The sequence below is a fragment of the Chiloscyllium punctatum genome, chromosome 5 (assembly GCF_047496795.1).
Source record: "Chiloscyllium punctatum isolate Juve2018m chromosome 5, sChiPun1.3, whole genome shotgun sequence".
In the NCBI taxonomy this organism is placed as follows: Eukaryota; Metazoa; Chordata; class Chondrichthyes; order Orectolobiformes; family Hemiscylliidae; genus Chiloscyllium; species Chiloscyllium punctatum.
The window spans coordinates 137,178,871-137,203,424 of record NC_092743.1 but is presented as its reverse complement, the minus strand read 5'-3'; the positions used below and the strand labels follow the sequence as shown (position 1 = coordinate 137,203,424).

General features: G+C 40.1%; 1 protein-coding gene across 4 annotated transcripts in view; it reads right to left on the bottom strand.

Moving 5' to 3' along the window:
- The window catches only part of slco5a1 (solute carrier organic anion transporter family member 5A1), a 185,498-nt gene that overhangs the window by 24,396 nt on the left and 136,548 nt on the right, over positions 1-24,554 (bottom strand). For 3 of the 4 annotated variants that reach the window (XM_072571474.1, XM_072571472.1, XM_072571475.1), the window contains 3 exons: positions 15,970-16,134; positions 5,246-5,444; positions 614-773 (listed from right to left, as the gene is read on the bottom strand). In XM_072571474.1, coding sequence (XP_072427575.1) covers positions 614-773; positions 5,246-5,444; positions 15,970-16,134 — 524 coding nt within the window. The remainder of the gene's footprint in view (positions 1-613; positions 774-5,245; positions 5,445-15,969; positions 16,135-24,554) is intronic. The other variant, XM_072571473.1, reaches the window with a different exon arrangement.

The following is a 24,554-nucleotide window of genomic DNA, read 5'->3' as shown; positions in this document are numbered from 1 at the left end:
ACAATTCCTTAAGAAAATAGCAGGAACTTATTAATATATGGAAGAAAAGTTCAATTACTGGAAGAACATCCACTATTTCACTACTTAGGACATTGTTTATTCTCCATTAGTCGTTATCCTTTTACACTACATTATAGTTATCCCTCCTTTACACACAAATTGCCCTTTTTAATCATAAATCCCCCAAGATTTCTTACAGGAAATGTTAGAAAAAATACTTCTTTAAAGTTGTAGTTTCTCTCCCTCACCTTTCTTAAAAAAGTCAAAGTTGGAGCTGCAATTATATCCTGCAGCATTGTTTTCACTTCTGTGTTACAGAGATTAATATTGGAAGTACTCCACCTGCCTTTTATTATAGCAATGTCCTGAACTCTGTATTTATTGAGTGAATGGCTTAAACTCTTCCTGAAATTTTATTTTAATAGTTTAGTGATACTTAGTAACATTAACGATGACTTTATCTTCATTGACTTCAACGGAAATTAAAGTCTCCAATTTTACACTCATGCATAAAATCTAACTCACCCCCAATGCATCCTCAGTGTGTGTGTGTCGGACAGCTTTAGAGGAATGTTATTTTGACATTCACAGCTGTGTGGTAGCAGTTACTCACCCCTGTGCTTTCATTGACAACATTTGAGCAACCAGCCAAGCATGGACTGAAGTACGTGATCCCATCTGATCCACAGACAGGCTCATACTCATGGGTTCTGCACGCACAATTCACATTGCAGCCCCCTGTTAGATTTCTGTGAGCCATTGTGAGTGAAGGGCTGAAAGGAAAATACAAAGAGCTGTTTGTAATGTCATTCCTTCTATTAACAAAAAGTACTGAGCACGCTATTTCATTATGCCTTTCAAATAGAACGATAGCCATCAAGATTTCTTTTTGCTGACAGTAGATAGGTTTAGGCAGACTTTGAAAATGTCCTTCTGAATCTATGTCCCCAGTCACTAATTAGTGGCTAACTACTCTGTAGGTCATATAATGGTCAAAGCAGGTCAGTATATTTCAATAATTTCTGAACCATCTTTCTTTTTTTTTCTTTTTCTATGTCAGTTGATATAAACTTCCTTTGCTCCCGTATCTTCAGGAGAGATTTAGGAGCACAAGGACTCATGTTCATCCCTCAAGCCTGATCCAGTATTTAGTGAGGCCATTGCTGATTGGCACCTCAACTCCTTTGGTCCAACTTAGAATTTTTTTTCTGAGAAACCCCCAACAATAAACTAAAACACTATTAAACAATCCATAATTAAACTGTGGTATATATTTATAAAAACTATTATGCATTGTAAAATGCTCACATATAATAACTATTTTAGTTTAGCTTTTGTGCTCGTCCTAAGAACAAAAACTATTCTGCACTTGGTACAATTTCCAAATGACAATGGAATATTCATGTAAACTCTAAGCTTCTGAGGAACACTGGTTGAAAAACACTGGTGTAAATGTTGAAATGTGTCATATTTCTTCTACAAATTGAAAAAAGGTCTTAAAACATTCAGAACCGTTGAAAAATATGCTGGTAAAACTCTTCTGTCATGTTGTGGTCTATTATGAACACACTGCTGACTTTCAAATAAGTGCTAAACAACTTATCTCAGCATGGGGGCTGTGTTCATATTTTAATGGAGAGTTTTAAGAGATTATTAACAGATTATCTGGCTTTGATGTGGATGATGCTTTATTATTTATTTTGCACTTACTATTTGAAGGCATTTAATTTTTATAAATGGGTTTTATGAATGGAGAGGCTTTTTTTCCCCAGCATGAATTGTTTTTGAAGATGTCAGCTCTGTTACATTGTTACAACCAGGAGAGACAATGGTCCCTCGTGGTATTACTGCTGGAATGTCAGCACAGTTAATGTTCTGAGGACCTGGGTTTGAATCCTGTCATGGAAGATGGTGGAACTTGAATTCAATTTTTAAAAATCTGGAGTTAAGGGTCGAACAATGTCTGAATCTAATCGATAGGTGGAAAAATCCATTTGGTTCATTAATGTACTTTAGGGAAGGAAACTGCCATCCTTACTTGGTCTGGCCTACATGTGACTCCAGACTCACAGCAATCACTCTTAAGTACCCTCTGGGATGGACAATAAATGCAAGCCTAGTCAATGATGTCCTCATGCCATGAATAAACTGAAAAAGAATTAGAAGTTTATTCTTTTAATGCCTATTTCAAAAATATCCGAAGGTCTGTTCATAGTCAGTGTCTTTGGAGGATACATGAAGTGAATGGAGAGAATACAAAATGGCTGTGGAGACATGAGGGGAATGGGAACAATTATAGTTTCATTGTAATAGAAACAGGAGTAGGCCATTTGACCCGTTGAGCTTGCTCTGCCATTCATTAAGATCACGGCTGATCTATCCATCATCTCAGCTCCTCCTACCTGCACTATCCCCATCACCCTTAATTCCCCTTCCATGCAAAAGCCCATCCAACTGTGTCTTTAATATATTTAATGAAGCTGCCTCTACTGCTTCCTTGGGCAGAAACTTCCACAGATTTGTTACTCTTTGATAAAAGCAGTTCCTCCTCATCTCTGTCCTAAATCTACTTCACCCTAATCTTGAGGCCATGTCCCCTAGTCTATCTCACCCACCAGTGGAAACAACTCTATCATCTATCTCTTTCATAATTTTATATGTTTAATTTTATATGTTTCTATAAGATCCCCACTCATTCTTCGAAATTCTAGCAAGTACAGTCCCAGGAGGCTCAACCTCTCCTCATAGCATAACCTCGTTATCTTCAGAATCAACCTGGTGAACCTCCTCTGCACTGCCTCCAAAACCAGTATATCATTCCTTAATTTAAGGAGGTCAGAACTGTGCACAGTACTCCAGGTGTGGCCTTGACAACACCTTGTACAATTGCAGCAGAACGTTCCTGCTATTAAATTCAATCCCTCTAGCAGTGAAAGCCAATATTCCATTTGTCTTTCTGATTACCTGTTGCATTTGCAAATCATCTTTCAGCAGTTCACATATGAACACTCCTAAGCCCCTCCGCACAACAGCATGCTGCAATCTTTCACCATTTAAGTAACACTATTATTTTTATTATGGGCTTAAAAACAATTTTACAGAGATCTCCCAGTGAATTCTAACGGGACCCATCCCAGAGGACATGCTCCTGTCAAGTTCCTCAGTGACTCAAGAAACCTGCACACTGCCCGGTCATGTCTCCGAGAAATTAAAGCCTGAGCAGAGTTGGTGGCCTGGTGGTATTGCCACTGGACTAGTATTCCAGGAAAATGTGCTGGTGACATGGGTTTGAGTAGTACTTGCTGAATGGCCTTTCCACAAAACAGCACACCCACGAAACTCCGATTAAACTCTTCAGGTGCCATTAAATTAAGGTGCCTTTAAGATAATGGTGTGAATTAGCTCATTGTAGTGACTGGAGCGAGGGCCAGGTGGATCTCATTGACTATGAGATTCTTGATTGGGATTGGTAACTTGGGGCCATCAGGGAGCCTTGGCTGACAGATATAAACAGGAGATTAAATAGAGTCTCACATTCTAGGGACTACGTCTGAACTGGCTGGTTGGAGCCCATGTACTGGGCACATGTGAATATAAAGGGCTTCTTGCTGACAGGATACCAGCCTCTGAGCAGTTATTTCAATCAGGGAACTCATATTCTATGAGATCCACCTGGTTGACCTCATTACAATCACCATAGCTTCAGAATCTATCAAGCTGATCTAATTCTTGAAGCTCTTAGACATTTGCATCTGGACATGAATAAGAAAGGTGCTGTATGACTCTATGACTCTCATTACTTCTCCTGCACTGTTTACCGTGTCTGAAGTGAAGGTTTTAGCCTGGAGTGCTGTTTCTGCCTTCTTGTTTCTTTGCTAAGTTCTGCTGACTGCTTGTTTGTTCAAGTGCTTGCAGCTGCTGACTGACTGAATATTCTTAAAGTGGTAAAATATTTAAGAGTGGAAAATTTACTTGCCTTCTGAAATATTTTTGTCCTAGGTCTAATGGATTTTTTTCCACTATTGTTGCTATTTCAGCAATGATGTTGACTGCTGATTACCATGTTGTATATGCTGCAGAACCAATCGCTGACAGCTAATGGTTGGGGTAATGCGCTTTACCAACCTTCCTTTCAATGTGTTATGATATATTTCTGGCTCGGGTGGGATTTGAACCCAGAACGTCGAGGTACTCTACAACTGCACAATAAGAGTCTCCCACAATCTCCCTTTCAATACTGAACTTCAGAGTCCATTTGGTTATTTATGGTAAAGGATGAACCACGAGTGTATCTTAACATGAAGAAGCAGCGGCCTCAACAAAATGTCATTTATTACACAATAGCAGTAGGTACAAGTCACATCAGCTAGTTAGGTTCAATAACTTTGACAATGAAGGTAAACCTATTCTAATTGGGATCTCAAGTAAATGCGCATTTCTCGATCCAAAACTATATGCTGTCATCAAATTGAGTGGAGCTTCATGCTATCTCCAACTCTGACCCTTTATATACATCACATGACCCAACAATAAGGATTCAACATTACCAGAGTTTGAAGTCTGTCATCAGTTGGTGTCACGTTGCAGAATGAACTGTGCACTGATCATGACACCCATGGCACTGAATATCAAACAATACTTCATACAGGAACTCTAAAACTCTACACATGACAGACTGGAGTTTGTTAGCACCATCACTGACTGTATTTTAGCCTGAATGGTTTGTACAGAAATTGCTTAAATGTTGAAATGTAAAAATCATAGTGTAAATGAGATTAGTCAGATAGTTCCTCCATTCTTAACTACTCCTTCACTTTAATCACTTGTCCTCTTGATACCATTTCAAAATTAAACCTGAACGTCTCTCTAAGTTATACATAATCTTGACAATTTTCGACATTACATCACTGCAATTTGACAAAAATATTCCTGTTTAATCAGACTCTATGATTATAAATGTGAAAACACTTTGCATACATCAAACTGTATGACCAACATGACATGACTGCGTTTGTGCAAACAGAGGTATTTTCCAACAGTGATTTAGCAGCTTGTTTCACACCATGCCCATTTTATGTATGTTTGAAGTCAACGGAAAAGAAAGTCACTTGCAGTGTGGAACGGGCTGTCAATTTGCTATCATTGATGTTTGCACTACTGCTGAAGACCAATTTCACCCTCACAAGCAATGCAAAATTCAAATTACAGAACAGAAGAGCAAAATGTAAAGGAAGATCACTCTTACCCTGTGGTGTATGGTATATTAATACCCCCAAGATTAATGCTTTCACAGCCAACAATGAAGAGTGTAGAGAAACACAATAAAGACACCCCACTGCAGATCATAGCAAGTTTTGCTGATTCTCGTGCACCAAGTTTGAGCTTTTTAATTATGTAGCCCCCAAGGATAATGCCAACTCCAGCACTGGGAACAATGATCACACCTGGAAGTAAAGCAGAGCATCAGCCTACAAATCATATACTGAACAGAAATCTATACTTCATAGAGGAACTCTAAAACTCAACACATGACAGACTGGAGTTTGCTAGCACCATCACTGACTGTATTTTAGCCTGAATGGTTTGTACAGAAATTGCTTAAATGTTGAAATATAAAGATCATAGTGTAAATGAGATTAGTCAGATAGTTCTTTCATTCTTAACTACTTCATTTTAATCACTTGTCCTCTTGCTACCACTTCTAAATTAAACCTGAACATCTCTTCAAGTTATATATTTTGTTACAACTTTCCCACTCAATTTTGTATCATCTGCAGTCGAGGGAAGTAACTCTATCGCAGCCCAGACAGTAAGGTATAAGGGGCCGGTTACAGTTTCTCAGTTACTTCCCCCTGTTTCATGTCTATGTAACCAATACATTATCAATTCAAATTTCCCCATTGTCTTAATTTCTACAACAAATTGTAGGTGAAAAAAAATGAACATTTATTAAATCTACCCTCAAAGACTCAATTTGCTCCCTTTCCATTTTTGAATGAATTTATCTCATTTTTTTCCATGCTGTTTCTAAAATTCGGTTCAAAAATTCCTAGGAATGCCATCCTAAAAATTTGAAAAGTATTAACAATTTTTTAACTTTTCCTTCTGCTTCTGCAAGTGCCTTCTGGACCAAATTGAGAATCATGCTGTTTCAATTTATATAGCACTATTTTAGTAATGCTTGACAGAGAAGTTTAGGAAAATGGACATTGATTCTGGAAGAAAAAAAATTTAAGAGCCATGACTGAAAGATTGGCCTTTCAGTCCTCTAGATTAAATATTCAGGAGGAACTGGCAAGAGGGCCTCAGTAGACACAAGCTATCACAAACATTCCAGTTCTCAGGAGGTTGACTTAGTTTCCAATTAAAATCAATTTGTTTTGATTATTCATAAAATTCCTGATGCTGTGGCATATGGTTCTGACTGAGTTTTTCTTAAGAAATATGAGTGCCGGCAAGCGGAGATAATTTTGTAGAGTGACAAAGAGGTCAAAACAGGTTAGAAACATCTCAAAAATTAAAAAAAACACAGAAGTGAGGAAAATGTAAAAATTTTAAACTAAACATTAAATGTAGCGGAATTCATTTTGCTGAGAAATCCTGAACAAGTTCACGATTATTCGTGACTAGATTCCCTAATTACAATTTATCCAAATAAAAAGCTTGTTTCTACAGCAACTTGCATGAACTCTGGACTTTCAAAACTGTTTAACTAGCCATTTGTGATGAGGGCAAACTAGTATTGACAGCAATGTACCCTGAACAGATCATTTGGAGACACCTTGGTTTGTATCCTGAGATATTTGAATTCTGTCTCCTCATTCAGTTAATTAAAGCTGCTTCAGCGAGCAATGGAACTCTAGATAGGAAGTTCCTTCCAGTGCAACTCCAAGTGGGTGTCAAGATAGGCTGGATCAAAGAGAAGTAACAATAAGCCTACAAACTGGTCCATGAATTGGACAGTTTCAGTCTCATATGGAAAGAAATTGGATTCAGCAACACTGTGGTGCTAAAGGAGAGAGAAAAATTCCCTGAAAATTGTTATATCTTTCTAAATACAGCTTTGGGAATAATTATACTGCCAAAAACATCTTCATTATGCAGACAAAATGAAGACGTTGATTGAAACTATTGTTTTTTATCACAATTACTTCAAGCAGACTGGGACTTATTGTTAAAACTTGGTTTCAGTATGAGCTAATACCAGGTTCAGATCTGTGTAATCAGACTGAATGTTATCAATAGTCATTTCAACTGAAGACAGATGCATTACATGGACTGAGGACACCCTGCTTTTTTTCTCTTACACCTTGGAAAGACACAAGGGGGGATTCTAAATGAAATAAAGGGAAGGCAAGTTTGGACCAGATGAGAGGTGGAAATCAGTCGAAGTTTCTTTTTGACCGAAGCCTTCCCCCAGGCTCTCCATTGCCAGCTTTTAATGGTAGGTGGGTTAGCAATTAACCCAATTAAGGAAGTGGGTTGAACATGGAATATGAAAATGAGACCACAATTTTTAATCACCATACTATTAGTGCCATCTACTGGATGAATAATGAGGCTAATGTCTAGAGGCATGTGTTCAAACCCCACCAGGGCAGATGGTGAAATTTTAAGTTCAATTAAAATCCAAAATGAAAACCTAATGGCTACCATGTAATCACTGTCAATGTTTATAAAAACCCTTTGGTTCATTAAATCTGTCACTCTTGCCTCAGCAATGGACCTCAAAGGGCAATTAAGGATGAACAATAAATGCTGAACCCAGGTGTGATATCCACATCATTCAATAAATGAAATAACTTTACTGGTTGGGCTTTCTGAATCATCAGGGAAATCAGCAACTTCCTCAAAGGAAGGACTTGGTGGGTTCAGGAAGTCATTGCCTTTACACTTACTTCGTGGATTCAGGAGAGTCTGTGGTCAAGGCATCCGCATGCCATCTCTCCTCGAACCTCCCACCTACTGTGTCACCAGTTCCCTCCCATTTGAACCTTGACTGTGCTGTGGTGATGAACATTCCACCCCCTGCCCAACTGAAAGAAGTCTCATGACACCAGGTTATAGTCCAACAGGTTTATTTGACTTCACCTGATGAAGGAGCAGCGCTCTGAAAGCTTGTGATTTCAAATAAACCTGTTGGACTATTACCTGATATCATGTGAATTCTGACTTTGTCCACCCCAGTCCAATATTGGCACCTCCACATCACAAGTGAAAAGAAAGCAGGGTACCTGAGTGTGGAATGGATCCCTGATATCACTGACATTCTGAACTGAGCTGAAAATGTGTTGCTGGAAAAGCGCAGCAGGTCAGGCAGCATCCAAGGAACAGGACAATCGACGTTTCGGGATTCCTGAAGAAGGGCTGATGCCCGAAATGTCAATTCTCCTGTTCCTTGGATGCTGCCTGACCTGCTGCGCTTTTCCAGCAACACATTTTCAGCTCTGATCTCCAGCATCTGCAGTCCTCACTTTCTCCTCCCTCACTGACATTCTGTGGAGTTAACTATCCACAGGGAAGGCTTGGTTACTATCAGACAGTCACCTCTTTTGATTTTGATTATAACACTCGCGTATAGGAGTTAGCAGATTAGTTTAGTTATAATACAGGATCAAAGGATCTAAATGCGCTTAAGTTTAACTTCTGTTAGTGTGTGATTAGTTTGGAACTATACAGTCATTTCTGACTTTTATCTTTTCTGACGGTACCAACTGAACATGTAAGAATATTTGACCTTGCCCACCCTGTAAAGGGTGACATTGGTTAGCCACTTATACATATTTTTAATGTATTTTTTTAAGAATTACTCACTGTGTAATCCTCTATTATTTTGATATTGTTCTGTTTATAGTTATAAATAATTTTCAATCTGTTGTTAAATGTAAAGTTGCTCTTCAAGATGCAACAACGATAGTAAAACAATATTGCCCAGCAGGATCCATTGAAAAAGCAGACAGTCAATTGATTTTTTACGTCTAGAAGTGCTCTTACACACAACTGAACAGTTTTTACTCCTGATCACAAATTAATCTATTAACCACCACCAGTAAATCACCCATGTTCTCCAACTGATTAATTTATATGCAAAGTCCATTAATGACATTGCAGATCATTAAAGGTAAAGACAATGAATTAAAAATGATTGATCTAATCAACAACACTCACGGATGCAGTAAGATGTGACTGACTTAATTTGGAATTCACATGAGGCAATGTGTTCATCATGGTTCCTCGCCTAATGGTCACCATGCACTGTATGTGCTTCACCCAACCAATTAGAATCAAATCATGCACTGCCTGGTCCAGGGTTACATGAGTTAGGTTGTGGTTGTGATTTGGAAAGGTTTAAAAAGGCCTGCTTTTCACTGCAGAAAGCAGCAAGAATACAAAAGAAGAATGAACCCCAGCCAACAGAGGACACACTCCACTTTAAATTAGTGGAATTCACTGCCTCATTAAGAGTCACTTCTGCTGTGGTAGTTCTGATTCCAAGAAAATTTGTGAACCTTGTCTAGATACACTCATGCCTGGAGCAGTTTTGCCTTTGGTCAAATTCTGAATCTTACAATTAATATTAAACTGAATTTCAGAGTCCTGTACTAGGATGTGATCAGCCAGTTATGGTTATCCAGCATTTTGCGTACGTGCTTCTTGTGACATCTTTTAATCTTTAGCCAGGAGATGGCCAGCACTGAAGCACAGTTTCTGGTCAGACTTCCAATTGCTTTGATGTACATTTGTGGGCATGCTGTGTCAGGACTTTACAACCAAGGAACATAGATTTTGCATAATGATAAAGGAAATATTAATCCAAAAGCAAAACTTTTCGGGCTTAAAAGCTGGAATTGTACTACCACACCGGAGACAGCAATCTGGAAGCTGAAAGCCCTTCATCTGGTCTCCTTCCTATCGGGAGAATATTGTGAAACTTGAAAGGGTTCAGAAAAGATTTACAAGGATATTGCCAGGGTTAGAGGGTTTGAGCTGTAGGAAGATGCTGAACAGGCTGGGGCTGTTTTCCCTGGAGCGTCGGAGGCTGAGGGGTGGCCCTATTGAGGTTTATAAAATCATGACGGGGGTCATGGATAGAATAAATAGACAAAGTCTTTTCCCTGGGGTGGTGTAGTCCAGAACTAGAGGACATAGGTTTTGGGTGAGAGGGGAAAGATGTAAAAGTGACCTCTAAAGGGCAACTTTTTCACATGAGGGTGTTGCATGTATGGAATGAGCTGCCAGAGGAAGCCGTGGAGACTGGTACAATTACATCATTTAAAGGGCATCTGAATATATATGAATTGTTAGAGTTTAAAGTGATATGGGCCAAGCACTAGTAAATGGGACTAGATTAGGTTAGGATATCTGGTCAGCATGGACAATTTGGACCAAAGGGTCTGGTTCAGTGCTGTACATCTCTATGGCTCTATGACTCCAAGTGCAGCACACTTTCCCTCCAGCTACTTCCATTATATCCCACATGAAGGGTGCTTGGAGGCTATGCATGTGCCAGAAGCCTTCCACTAGTGGAAGAATGTCAAGCAGTCATATTCTGGCTCATTTGATGCACCAAGTTTAGATTATAACTGAACAACTCAACATCTGTATTTGTACGCCTGTGAGGAAAGAGCTGTGAATTCTAATCGCTAACAGTGGTAGCTGATACTACAAATCTGGTCATCGTGTAGGAAAGATACTGCTTCTAGATTTGTAAAATGAAATAAAATGTGTTCAACTTGTACATAAGTAGTGAACCCCAGAGATTGAAATACTCATCGATATGGATTAGGAACTGAGGAATAGAATGTGTTCATTGGTCAGTTTCTTTGCCTGATGCATCTGAGATGGTTTTGCTTGACATGCACCAAGTGTTTATGATCTGATTATTTTGATAAGGAGGAAAGATGAAACTTAGATGGCATGACTTATATGTCCAAATTAATATTCATTTATATTCCTTTCTGTTAACTTCGGTTAAATGTTTTTGGTTGTTTTCTTTGCAATTAGATACTTTTCCTTCATTTGTAGAAAACAAGTAAAAAGTCTCATTGTTGTTTCATTTTTGAAATAGATTTTAGAAGCTATTTGAATAAATACATGAATGGGAAAGGTTTAGAGAGATGTGGGCCAAACACAGGCAGGTGAGACGAGTTTAATTTGGGAAACTTGGTCGGCGTGGATGTGTTGGATTGAAGGGTCTGTTTCCGTGCTGTGTGACTCTATGACTCTAATTATGTTCAATGTATTTGCCCCTCACTCATCAGAAAACATGCTTTCAGCTGCAAGACGGTGCTGCCACTAATATTATTTAAAGGGTTAGAAACCCAATTTACACTGTGACTTATACTCACTTCTGCTGCTGCAAAGTCTTTGGACATACTGTGAAATGGTTTTTGGCAGGTATTTGGTGAGTCTGGCAGGCAGAGGGAACAGAAGTAAGTGACTGCCAACAGAAACTGCTGCAGCAGATACGGAGGCATCAGTGACAATTCCAATGGTCCTGCAACATGACAGGGAGGTAGCACAGAGGGAGGGAAAGATCTACACGATGTTCTCTGAAGGCTTAGAGTTGGGTTCCTCCCAGCTCACTGACAGTGCCAGGTGACTCTGCATGTGTGCCATGCCAACTGGGTAGCCTAAACTGATCTGATTTCATTTTACTGTATTTGGCCCATAACCCTCTAAACCTTTCCTAACCTGTCTAAATGTCTCTATCAAATTATGAGAGGCATAGATAAGGTAGATAGCCAACAGCCTTTCCCCAGTGTAGGGGAGTCTAAAACTAGAGAGTGTGGGTTTAAGGTGAGAGGGGACAGATACAAAACAGTTCAGAGGGGCAATTTTTTTCACACAGAGGGTGGTGAATCTTTAGAACGGACTGCCAGAGGTAGTGATGACAGTGAGTACAATTTTGTAACTTAAGAAACATTAGGTTAATTGTGAAAAGTGGGACTGCGTGGACAAGTTGGGCCGAAGGGCCTGTTTCTAGGCTGTTAACCTCTATGATAACAGTGGTTAATGAACACTGCAGATCAATTTTTTAATTATTAATTCTATCTATAAATATATAGATGTATGAATAGTCATGAATAATTCAGAGATGTGTAACTCTGTTTCAGCCTTTAATATATTAAGACATCCTTAGTAGATGCCTCTCCATTTACTTTCCTGGTGAGTTTTCCAAATGAGAATTTCCTTCCCAGTTTATTTCTTGTGTTACCCTTGGCAACATCCCCTGGCAACTGTTGTTGCTGTTGAGCTCTATAATATATCGGATGACAAGAACAAGGAATTTGTTTTATTTGGCAAGGTTCATGCTATGCAGCTAAGAATGGTGCAGTGGCAGGAACTAGAACTTTGGTATTGCATCTGCCAAAAATATTCCACCATGGGTATGCATAGCTCATGGCCAACAAAATTATTATTTTTATTAAGCATTCTTACCAGTGTCTAAAATGGTCTCTGTGCTCTCCGGGGACTTAAAAACAATTTTCTCTTGCAAGTTAGGATGGGAACCAACTCCACACTGAGTTCAATTTCACACTGATGTTATAACAACAACTAATTTATATTTTTATAACTCCTTTAATGTTGCTAAATATCTCCAGACACTTCATAAAACTCGGTGAAAGTGAGACCAAAAGAGAAAATGCTGGAAAATCTCAGCAGGTCTGGCAGCATCTGTAAGGAGAGAAAAGAGCTGACGTTTCAAGTCAAGGGTCAGTTACACCCGAAATGTCAGCTCTTTTCTCTCCTTACAGATGCTGCCACACCTGCTGAGATTTTCCAGCACTTTCTCTTTTGGTTTCAGATTCCAGCATCCGCAGTAATTAGGTGAAAGTGAGGACTGCAGATGCTGGAGATCAGATTCAAGATTAGAGTGGTGCTGGAAAAGCACAGCAGGTCAGGCAGCATGCGAGGAACAGGAAAATTGATATTTCGGGTAAAAGCCCTTCATCAGGAATGACCTGCTATGCTTTTCCAACTTCACCAAACTAGACAGGTAGTAAGTGGATTGAACAGTATGGTGCTGGAAAAGCAAAGCTGATCTGATAGCATCCGAGGAGCAGGGAATTCTCCTGCTCCTCAGATGATACCTGACCGGCTGTGCTTTTCCAGCACCACACTCTTGGACTCTAATCTCCAGCATCTGCAGTGCTCACTTTCTCCAGGTAGTAAGTGGATGAGTGATGTCTAAAAGTTTAATCAAATGGAGATATTTTAAGGAGGCAAAAGTGGAAGGACTGAGCTTTAAGGAAGAATTTCAGAATTTGAACCTGGACAACTTAAGACATAAGCTTATCTCTCCACGCTTCAGGCTCACTGCCTTTATTCCTGATGAAGGGCTTTTGCCCGAAATGTCGATTTCGAAGCTACTTGGATGCTGCCTGAACTGCTGTGCTCTTCCAGCACCACTAATCCAGAATCTGGTTTCCAGCATCTGCAGTTATTGTTTTTACCACCAATAATGAGCCAACTCGATTGAGGAATTCACAATAGACCAAAGGTGAAGGTATGGAAAGTTGTCAGAGAGTTGTACGACTGGAGGAGCAACAATAGAACAGTCAGAGCAGGGTGTGAATCCAACAGTTAATCTTTATCAGTTTAACAGAGTGATGGGTGAGAGGAAGTAAATGTGGGATGCAATACATGAAGTTTATGGAGAGTGCAAGTTGAGGACATGCAGAGCATTGGAATATTTGGGTCTCGAATTAACAAAAATATGGATGAAGGTTTTCAGAACTGAGGCAAAAAACATAACTGTGATCTAAGTAAGATGGTTTTAATAATGGAGATAATGTGGCATTAGAAGTTCAGTTGAAGAACAAATAAGATGTTGAGGTTACAGTCTGCTTAACTCTGAGATAGTGGCCAGCTAAGATCACAAGGGAAATATAACCAAATGTGTAAGCACATGTTTATATTAATATGTATTAAAATACCTGAAAACATAGAGCTGACTTTATTGTCTTTACCAAATGAGCGTTATCTTCACATCCAACCTGGCCAATTACTTCTGGTGGCTATGACAGCAGGTAACCACCTAGCCTCTCTGTGGCAACACCTCCTGACTCCTCAAAGCCTGACCACTATCTATAAGACACAAGTCAGGGGTATGACGAATAGTCTCCACCTGCCTGGATAAGTGCAGCTCCAATAATGTTCAAGAAGATGGAAACCATCCAGGACAAAGTCCCTGCTTGATTGGCACCCCATCACCACCATCAACATTTGATCCATTTGCCACTAATGCGCAATGACAGCAGTGTGTACCATCTGCAAAATGTACTGCATTAACTCACCAAAGGTCCTCTGACAGAACCTTCCAAACCTGCAGCTTCTACCACATACAAGGGCAGCAGACACATTGGAACATCATTACCTGCAAGTTTCCCTCCAAGCCACACACCATCCTGACTTGGAACTAAACTGGCATTCCTTCACTGGTGCTAAGTTAAAATGCTGGAATTCCCTCCCTAGCAGCACTATGGGTGTACCTGTAATGACTATAGGTTCAAGAAGGCAACTCACCACCTCCTTCTCAAGGACCAGGACAACTTATAAGTGCATAAGCAGTGAAGCCGACAAATAGTTTATTTTAAAAACTGCCATTCATGAAAGTCAACAGAATACAAAGGTTGATGAACAAATTATATTAACACAATGTACATTATTGCACTGAAGAACTTGATCAATGTATGGGACAGACATAGCACGCTATTGCATTATAATACATTGATTATATCAAATAGTGATTGATGACTATGGTTTATGCAGAAAGCTATAATGATTATATCTACACTAACTTCAATAAAATTTAGTTGGACAGTAAGCATTTAGCAGAGCAATCTCTCCACAAATGCATTCTGGACACTGTTACGTTATTTTAAGTTTGTAGTTCTGCTATAACTGAAGGTTAATTTGTTAAAACCTCTTTTGTAAATGTCATGAAAATTCTTTTTACAATATTAGGTAAATTTATCAGCCAAAGTTAATCAATGCTTTTTTTAAAAAACATAAATTCCAGGACTAGCAATTTGTCTCCCTATCTTTGGAATTACTCTACAGAGTTTCCACATTTAGCATCTGTTGGTACATCTACAAACATTGCAGGTGACACATCTTCTCTAGATCCATTGCCGAACCAAGGAACAAGTGGACCACTTAATATGAGACGAAAGGAGCTGATCATGGTGGTGCTATATTTAGTGTCAATGACCCTGGACTGAGACAGAGGGAAAAGAAAACATCAGATGTTCTTGCTCCTGACCGCTATCAGGCTTGAGAGTGCATTTTGCCAGATGTCAAGTGAGGACAGATTCGGGCTCAGAAATAAGGTCTGATTTGATCAAATTGCTGACTGGCATTCACATTCTAGTCTGCTTATCGTTGAGAAACTGCTCAACAGCTAGTTCCTGGGTAACTGCATCCCTTCAGGATAAAAGAGAAATAATATCTGATCACTCATCAGGCAAATTTCAGAATGGAAATCTTTCATTTGTATTGCCCTTCTGCTGTAAACATCCCTGTACGTTACAAGATATATCATGTCAGTTAATATGGACAAGTCAGATCAGAGACCTTTGGAAATTAACCAGTATCTCTAAGTATTTAGTCTAATGTTCTAATATTAAAATCACCTATGTTAAATTTCTAAAATTATTCCTAAACTATTGGGATGACTTTTCTGCCTCGGTACAGCCTATGGAAAGAATATGTTCTTGAAGCATTCCAAAGATGTTATATACATAATTAGATGGAACACTGCTCACATTTGCTTATTGTCATGCAAACCTCTACACCTGATCAAGTATACTAGGCACAGGCACGAGACAATCTGATCCATTTGGTCATATGTGAAATAGAAGTCTATAATTCAGGCATTATAACCTGATCTACGGCCCAATAAAATCTATATTTCTACTGCTAACAGTAACTTTGCAACCCAAAATGTTAATGTACACATCTTACCAGTGTAAATGCTTGCATTAGATGCTGGGATGCCAAACTGAGATTCAATGAACTTGGGAATGAAGGTAATAAAAGCGGTGACGATGGCACTTTCTGCTGTGTATGACAAACTCACAAACAGGAATGTCATGTTGCTCAAGATCCTGACAGCAGCTTTGGGAATGTCTATAAAAATGACAAGAGAAACACTTTCACCGTGAATGAAACACAATGGAGAGGAACACCTATGGACAGCTAATGTAAAATATAGCCCATTCGCACTTTGTAAATGGCAATGTCTGAACTTATCGTTCAGAGAGATGGATAATGAACAAGGCAATGTGTGCACAGTTCTTGGAACACGTAGAACATTTGTACTTTTGTACAAATTGTTTGTACTCAGAACATGTAGAACATTTGTAAGATAGAGATATCAAACAGGGAGCACAGAAAGTGCATTTAATTAACAATTCCAATGATGTTATTGCGTTTGAAATGTCACGTGTGTTTCTTTCTCCACAGTTGCAAACCAACCTGCTGGTACGTCCAGCACTTTCTGTTTTTTTGTTACATTTAATAACAGATTGACTCATTCAGGTAAACCCAAGTAGGAAATCACCAGATAGCTATTTTGGCTCTATCCACATTGCCCAAATAATGACAGTACTATGGATATTAAAAAAACATGAGTGGCCAAAGTTAGAATTTAAAACAAATGAAAAGTAATAAAATCAGCAAAAATATCTGATGTAGAGGTGTTGGCATTGGACTGGGGTGGACAAAGTTAAAAATCAATGACACCAGGTTATAGTCCAACAGGTTTATTTGAAATCACAAGTTTTCAGAGCTTAGCCCCTTTGGCAGCTAGCTAGTGGGGCAGGTTACATAGGACAGAGAGTTTCCAAGAAAAAGATCCAAGTGTCATACAAATGATGCAATGTATTAGACCAACCTAGATTGCTGTTAAGTCTGTAATCACTTAGAATGGTGATACAGGTTTCAATTAATATGCAAATCCCAAAATCTACTGCCCCGAGATAACTTAAGGTTTTAACAGTATACAAAAAAAGGCAAAAAATTAATTTTACCAAGGTTCAATATGACATAATGCCCACCAGTGCATAACAGTCAATAACTGGATTATTGTCACAGTTGTGAGTTAATAATGTGAAACAGCAATCGTAATTTAACAATTTCAATCTGCTATTCTTTGATGACAATGTAGCAGCTACCGCAAATTATGATATTGGTATGAATTTTAGAACAGCACAGATACATTAAAAATACGTACTGAAGATAAACATTCCATCTATGAGGTCACCCCTCAGCCTCCGATGCTCCAGTGAAAACAGCCCCAGCCTATTCAGCCTTTCCCTATAGCTCAAATCCTCCAACCTGGCAACATCCTTGTAAATCTTTTCTGAACCCTTTCAAGTTTCACAACATCCTTCCAATAGCAATATTCCAAATGTGGTCTAACCAGCCGCAACAAGATCTTCCAACTCCTGTATTCAATACTCTGACCAATAAAGGAAAGCATACCTAACACCTTCTTCACTATCCTATCTACCTGCGACTCCACTTTCAAGGAGCTATGAACCTGCACTCCAAGGTCTCTTCGTTCAGCAACACTCCCTAGGACCTTACCATTAAGTGTATAAGTCCTGTTAAGATCAGCTTTCCCAAAATGCAGCACCTCACATTTATCTAAATTAAACTCCATATGCCACCCTCAGCCCATTGGCTCATCTGATCAAGATCCTGTTGTAATCGGAGGTAATCATCTTCACTGTCCACTACACCTCCAACTTTGGTGTAATCTGCAAACTTACTAACTATACCTCTTATACTCACATTCAAATCATTTATATAAATGATGAAATGTACTGGATCCAGCGCCAATCCTTGTGGCACTCCACTGGTCACAGACTTCCAATCTGAAAAACAACCCTCCACCACCACCCTTCTACCTTTGAGCCAGTTCTGTATCCAAATGGCTAGTTCTCCCTGTATTCCATGAGATCTAACCTTGCTAGCCAGTCTCCCGGGGGAACTTTGTCGAACACCTTACTGAAGTCCATATAGATCACATCTAACGGTCTTCCCTCATCAATAGACAATAGGTGCAGGAGTAGGCCATTCTGCCCTTCGAAGCTGCACCACCATTCATTATGATCATGGCTGATCATCCTCAATCAGTATCCTGTTCCTGCCTTATCTCCATAACCCTTGATTCCACTATCCTTGAGAGCTCTATCCAACTCTTTCTTAAACAAATCCAGAGACTTGGCCTCCACTGCCTTCTGGAGCAGAGCATTCCACACACCCACCATTCTCTGGGTGAAGAGGTTTCTCCTCATCTCTGCCCTAAATGGCCTACCCCTTGTTTTTAAGCTGTGTCCTCTGGTTCGGGACTCACCCATCAGCAGAAACATGCTTCCTGCCTCCAGAGTGTCCAATTCTTTAATAATCTTATACGTCTCAATCAGATCCCCTCTCAGTCGTCTAAACTCAAGGGTATACAAGCCCAGTTGCTCCAAGCTTTCAACATAAGATAGTCCCGCCATTCCAGGAATTGACCTTGTGAACCTACGCTGCACTCTCTCAATAGCCAGAATGTCTTTCCTCAAATTTGGAGACCAGAACTGCACACAATATTCCAGATGTGGTCTCACCAGGGCCCTGTATAGGTGCAGAAGAACCTCTTTGCTTCTATACTCAATCCCTCTTGTTATGAAGGCCAGCATGCTATTAGCCTTCTTCACTACCTGCTGTACCTGCATGCTTGCCTTCATTGACTGGTGAAAGTGAGGACTGCAGATGCTGGAGATCAGAGCTGAAAATGTGTTGCTGGAAAAGCGCAGCAGGTCAGACAGCATCCAAGGAACAGGAGAAGGGCTGATGCCCTTCCTGAAGAAGGGCTGATGCCCGAAACGTCGATTCTCCTGCTCCTTGGATGCTGCCTGACCTGCTGCGCTTTTCCAGCAACACATTTTCAGCTTCATTGACTGGTGTACAAGAATACCCAGATCTCTTTGTACTGCCCCTTTACCTAACTTGACTCCATTTAGGTAGTAATCTGCCTTCCTGTTCTTGCCACCAAAGTGGATAACCACACATTTATCCACATTAAACTGCATCTGCCATGCATCTGTTCACTCACCTAACCTGTCCAGGTCACCTTGTAATCTCCTAACATCCTCCTCACATTTCATCCTGCCACCCAGCTTTGTATCATCAGCAAATTTGCTAATGTTACTATTGATACCATCTTCTATATCATTAATATATATTGTAAAAAGCTGCGGTCCCAGCACTGATCCCTGCAGTACCTACTGGTCACCGCTTGCCATTCCGAAAGGGAGCCATTTATCACTACTCTTTGTTTCCTGTCAGCCAATCAATTTTCAATCCAAGTCAGTACTTTGCCCCCAATACCATGCACCCTAATTTTGCTCACTAACCTCCTATGTGGGATTTTATCAAAGGCTTTCTGAAAGTCCAGGTACACTACATCCACTGAATCTCCCTTGTCCATTTTCAGAGTTACATCCACAAATCAAAGCCATGTTGACTATCCTGAAACAGTCTTAGCCTTTCTAAATACATGTACATCCTGTCCCTCAGGATTCCCTCCAACAACTTGCCCACCACCGAGGTACAGGCTCACTGGTCTATAGTTCCCTGGCTTGTCCTTACCACCTTTCTTAAATAGTGGCATCATGTTCGCCAACCTCCAGTCTTCCGGCACCTTACCTGTGACTATCAATGATACAAATATTTCAGCAAGGGGCCCAGCAATCACTTCCCTAGCTTCCCACAGAGTTCAAGGGTACACCTGATCAGGTCCTGGGGATTTATCCAGTTTTATGCATTTCAAGAAACCCTCTTCCTCCTCTGTAATATAGAAATTTTCTGAGATATCACCATCTATTTCCTTACATTTTATATCTTCCATGTCCTTTTCCACAGTAAACACTGACACAAAATACTCGTTTAGTATCCCCCCCCCGTCTCCTGTGACTCCACACAAAGGCCACCTTGTTGATCTTTGAGGGGTCCTATTCTCTCCCTAGTTACCCTTTTGCCCTTACTGTATTTGTAAAAACCCTTTGGATTCTCCTTAACCCTATTTGCCAAAGCTATCTCATGTCCCTTTTTTGACCTCCTGATTTCCCTCTTAAGTATACTCCTACTGCATTATTACTCTTGTAAGGATTCACTGGATCTCTCCTGTCTATATCTGATACTTTTCTTAACCAAACCCTCAATTTCTTTGGTCATCCAGCATTCCCTATACCTACCAGCCTTCCCTTTCACCCTCACAGGAATATACTTTCTCTGGATTCTTGTTATCTCATTTCTGAAGGCTTCCCATTTTCCAGCCGTCCCTTTACCTGCGAATATCTGTCCCCAATCTGCTTTTGAAAGTTCTTGCCTAATGCTGTCAAAATTAGCCTTCCTCCAAGTTAGAACTTCAACTTTTAGATCTGGTCTATCCTTTTCCATCATTATTTTAAATCTAATAGAATTATGGTCGCTGGCCCCAAAGTGCTCCCCCACTGACACCTCAATAACCTGCCCTGCCTTATTTCCCAAGAGTAGATCAAGTTTTGCACTTTCTCTAGTAGGTACATCCACATACTGAATCCGAAAATGTTCTTGTACTCACTTAACAAATTCCTCTCCATCTAAACCCTTAACACTATGGCAATCCCACTATGTTTGGAAAGTTAAAATCCCTGACCATTCTTACAGATTCTTATTATTCTTACAGATAATTGAGACCTCCTTACAAATTTGTTACTCAATTTCCCGCTGACTATTAGGGAATCTATAATACAAACCCAATGAGGTGCTCATCCCTTTCTTATTTCTCAGTTCCATCTAGATAGCTTCCCTAGATATATTTCCGAGAATATCCTCCCTCAGCACAGCTGTAATGCTATCCCTCTTCAAACCACTTGCCCTCCTCTCTTGCCTCCCTTTCTGTCCTTCCTGAAGCACTTGTATCCTGGAACATTAAGCTGCCAGTCCTATCCTTCCCTGAGCCATGTTTCTGTAATTGCTATGATATCCTAGTCCCATGATCCTAACCAATCCCCTTCCTTGTTAGGCCCCTTGCATTGCAATAAATGCAGTTTAATTTATCAGTCCTACCTTGTTCTCTACTTTGTCCCTGCCTGGCCTGACCTTTTGACTTGCTTCTCTTCTGAACGGTACCAGTCTCAGAATGATCTCTTTCCTCACTATCTCCCGAGTCCTAACCTTCCACCGTTCTAGTTTAAATCCTCCTGAGCAGCTTGAGCAAATCTCCCTGCCAGCACATTAGTCCCCTTCCAATTCAGGTCAAATCTGTCCTTGTTATACAGGTCACTTCTACCCCAGAAGAGATTCCAATGATCCAAAAATGTGAATCCTTCTCCCAAACACCAGCTTCACAGCCATGCATTCATCTGCTCTACCCTTCTATTCCTAACCTCACTATCAGGAGTGTTCCAGATATAACTATTCTCGAGGACCTCCTTTTTAAATTCCTGCCTGACTTTCTGTAATCTCCCCTCAGAATCTCATCCTTTTCCCTTCCTATGTCATTGGTTCCAATGTGTACAATGACCTCCTGCTGGTCCCTCTCCCCCTTGGGAACATTCTACACCCTCTCGGAGACATCCGATCCTGGCACCAGGGAGGCAACACACCATTCTCATTTTTTGCTGCTGGCCACAGAAATATCTGTGCCTCGAACGAGCGAGTCCCCTAACACAATCAATCTCTTGGAACCCGATGTACCCCTCATTACACTAGAGCCAGTCTTAATACCAGAAACTTGGCTGTTCGTGCTACATTCCCCTTAGAATCCATCACCCGCTACATTTTGAGATGGGGATAGCCACAGGAGACTCCTGCACAGCCTGTCTACCCCCCTACCTTTTCTGGAGTTAACCCATCTATCTGACTATCTGCAACTTTTCTCCCTTCCTATAACTGCATCTATCACACCCCTTGCTCTTGTAAATTCCTCATTGCCTTTAACTGTCTCTCCAACTGATCCATTCAATCTGATGGGATTTGCAACCAATGGCATTTATTGCAGATATAATCCTCAGTAACATGTAAACTCTCCCTAAACTCCCACATCCAACAAAAAGAGCATATCACTCTACTAAGGGCCATTTTTGTTTCTTCCAATCTCCAGACCCAGAAAACAGCACCATCTTATTCCTCTATAAAACACTGCTCCAGGCTAACTTAATATTTATGGATTATATTTTAAAGTTTAATCAAGAGACATATCTCAATAAAACATGTAATCAAGAAGAACCCACTCTATTCACTACTGCAGACTTACAGCAAGGCCACACTTAAAACTATTCACTTATCTGTTTCTGTGCTGTGCCCTCTCCCACACAGGTTCTCCAAGATTAGTTGTGAATTTCACTGTTTTGTTAATTTTCCCAGAATCACTTTGATGTCCAGAGATACATGAATTCAACAGCATAGGCCGTAACTGCGCAGGTTCACTGCTGTATCAGTTAGCAATATGGGTTTCTCTCTCTCGCTCTCTCTCTCTCCTGCACTGACGTGACCATGTGCTGCCTTTGTCTGTTCCTCTCCCTTTTGAAATTGCCATTGTTTTAACTTTATTTTTCTCCAAAGTTGCAAAAAATGTAACAGCATATAAAACAGTAATTGCTGCTCTTGGAATTCGAGGAAATCACCCCCAACACCTTCAATACTTTAAAAAAGGAGCAGCCTGTTACAGCCAGAAATGTTTCCCATCCTCTAGGCATAGGTTTAGGGTGAGTGTGGAAAGATGTAAAAGAGACCTAAGGGGCAACGTTTTCACGCAGAGGGTGGTACGTGTATGGAATGAGCTGCCAGAGGATGTGGTGGAGGTTAGTACAATTGCAACATTTAAAAGGAATCTGGATGGGTATATGAATAGGAAGGGCTGGATGGATATGGGCCAGGTTATGGCAGGTGGAAGTAGATTGGGTTGGAATATTGGGGTCGGCATGGATGAGTTGGAGCGAAGGGCCTGTTTCCGTGCTGTACATCTTTATGACTCTATCTGTGTTATTCTTGTTGAAAAAGGCATATGCTGAAAATTTTCATCTTGTATTCGTCAGGATAGAATTATAACAATACCAAGTCTCAAAGGAAACAGCAATTTACACAGCCTGGGGAGAGACTCCTGATCAGCTGGTACGTAGGCAGTCAACTTACTAACCAATCAGCATCCTCATCTCATGTGCTATAAACTGCTGATCCCTTTGAGATTTGCTGTTCCTGAGATTTTGTACTGATAAGTACATTACAAAAACTTGCAACCTTTGGTTCCAGCAATACTCATGCTCTGTACTATCAAACGATTATGTTATGACCCTTGTTTCACCAACTGGAATCCATCTGCAAAAATAATCTATGATGGGCTGAATGATTCAATTCATGGTGTAAATTAAAATGTTATTTAATGATAGATTGCTTTTTACATTAACTATATGAGGTTTAATATCTCATGCAACTTGTCAACCAGCAGTGGAATAAATCCCATTTCAACATTATTGATAACATAAATCAAAATCCTGAATTTGTTGACCTGGTTTCCTTTGAACCTGGGACTCTTTCACAATTAACTTAAGAGGGAAATAATTCACAGTTATAAATAACATGCAATGCTCTTTGAACAAAAATATTCTTTTCACATCACAGGTACAGAGGCAATTGAACTACAAAGAAGGGAAAAGCAATATCTGCCCTGTTAAGAGATGTTATACCTACGTTACAATTTCTTTCTTGTGCTGCATAATTTGTGTCCCGAGTGACTATTGACTGCTCTTTGGAGAAGGCTCCGTTGCACAATTTAAGTGAGCGACTCATAGCTCTACACACCCAACTTTAATCCAATCAGGGACAACTAAGTGAATATTTGGGCGGGGGGGGGAAGTCTTGTGTCACTGTGGTAGTGTCCCTACCTTTGAATCAGGAGGCCTGGATTCAAGCTCAGGCTCCAGAGGTGTGTAATGACATCCCAGAACACATTGATTAAAAAATATTTTAAAAAGCATGAATCTTGTTCATCCAAAGAGCTACTAGTATATTTCACCATAATCTTCATGAGGAAATGGTGGCTGATGGTAATGTTGTTGGAACAGCAGTTTCCAGCTTAATGTTCAGTGACGTGGGTTCAATTCCCACGGTGATGGTGGGGGGAATTTGAATTCAGTTAATAAATCTGGGAAAATCAAGCCAGTGGATTAATGCTGACCTTGAAATGACCATCTTTTGTTTAAAATAACACCCTTTTGGTCTACATGTGACTCCAGACCCACAGCAATCCAGATGCATTTAACTCTGAACTACCCAATGAAAGAGTCTAGCAAGCCTCTTACTTCCAATAAATGCAAGCCTGGTCACAGACTCCAAAATCCCTTGAAAGAACAGAGAAAGTAAAAAACATTAGCAAGGAATCACCACCTTTGGGATAGCAGGGAAGATATAACATTTGCAAAGTTGGCAAATACAAAGAATTGCAACGTTAAATCACTTTTTTCTTTTAGAAAAGAAATGTTGTAGCTACTGACTGGAGAGGTGGAAAACTTCAC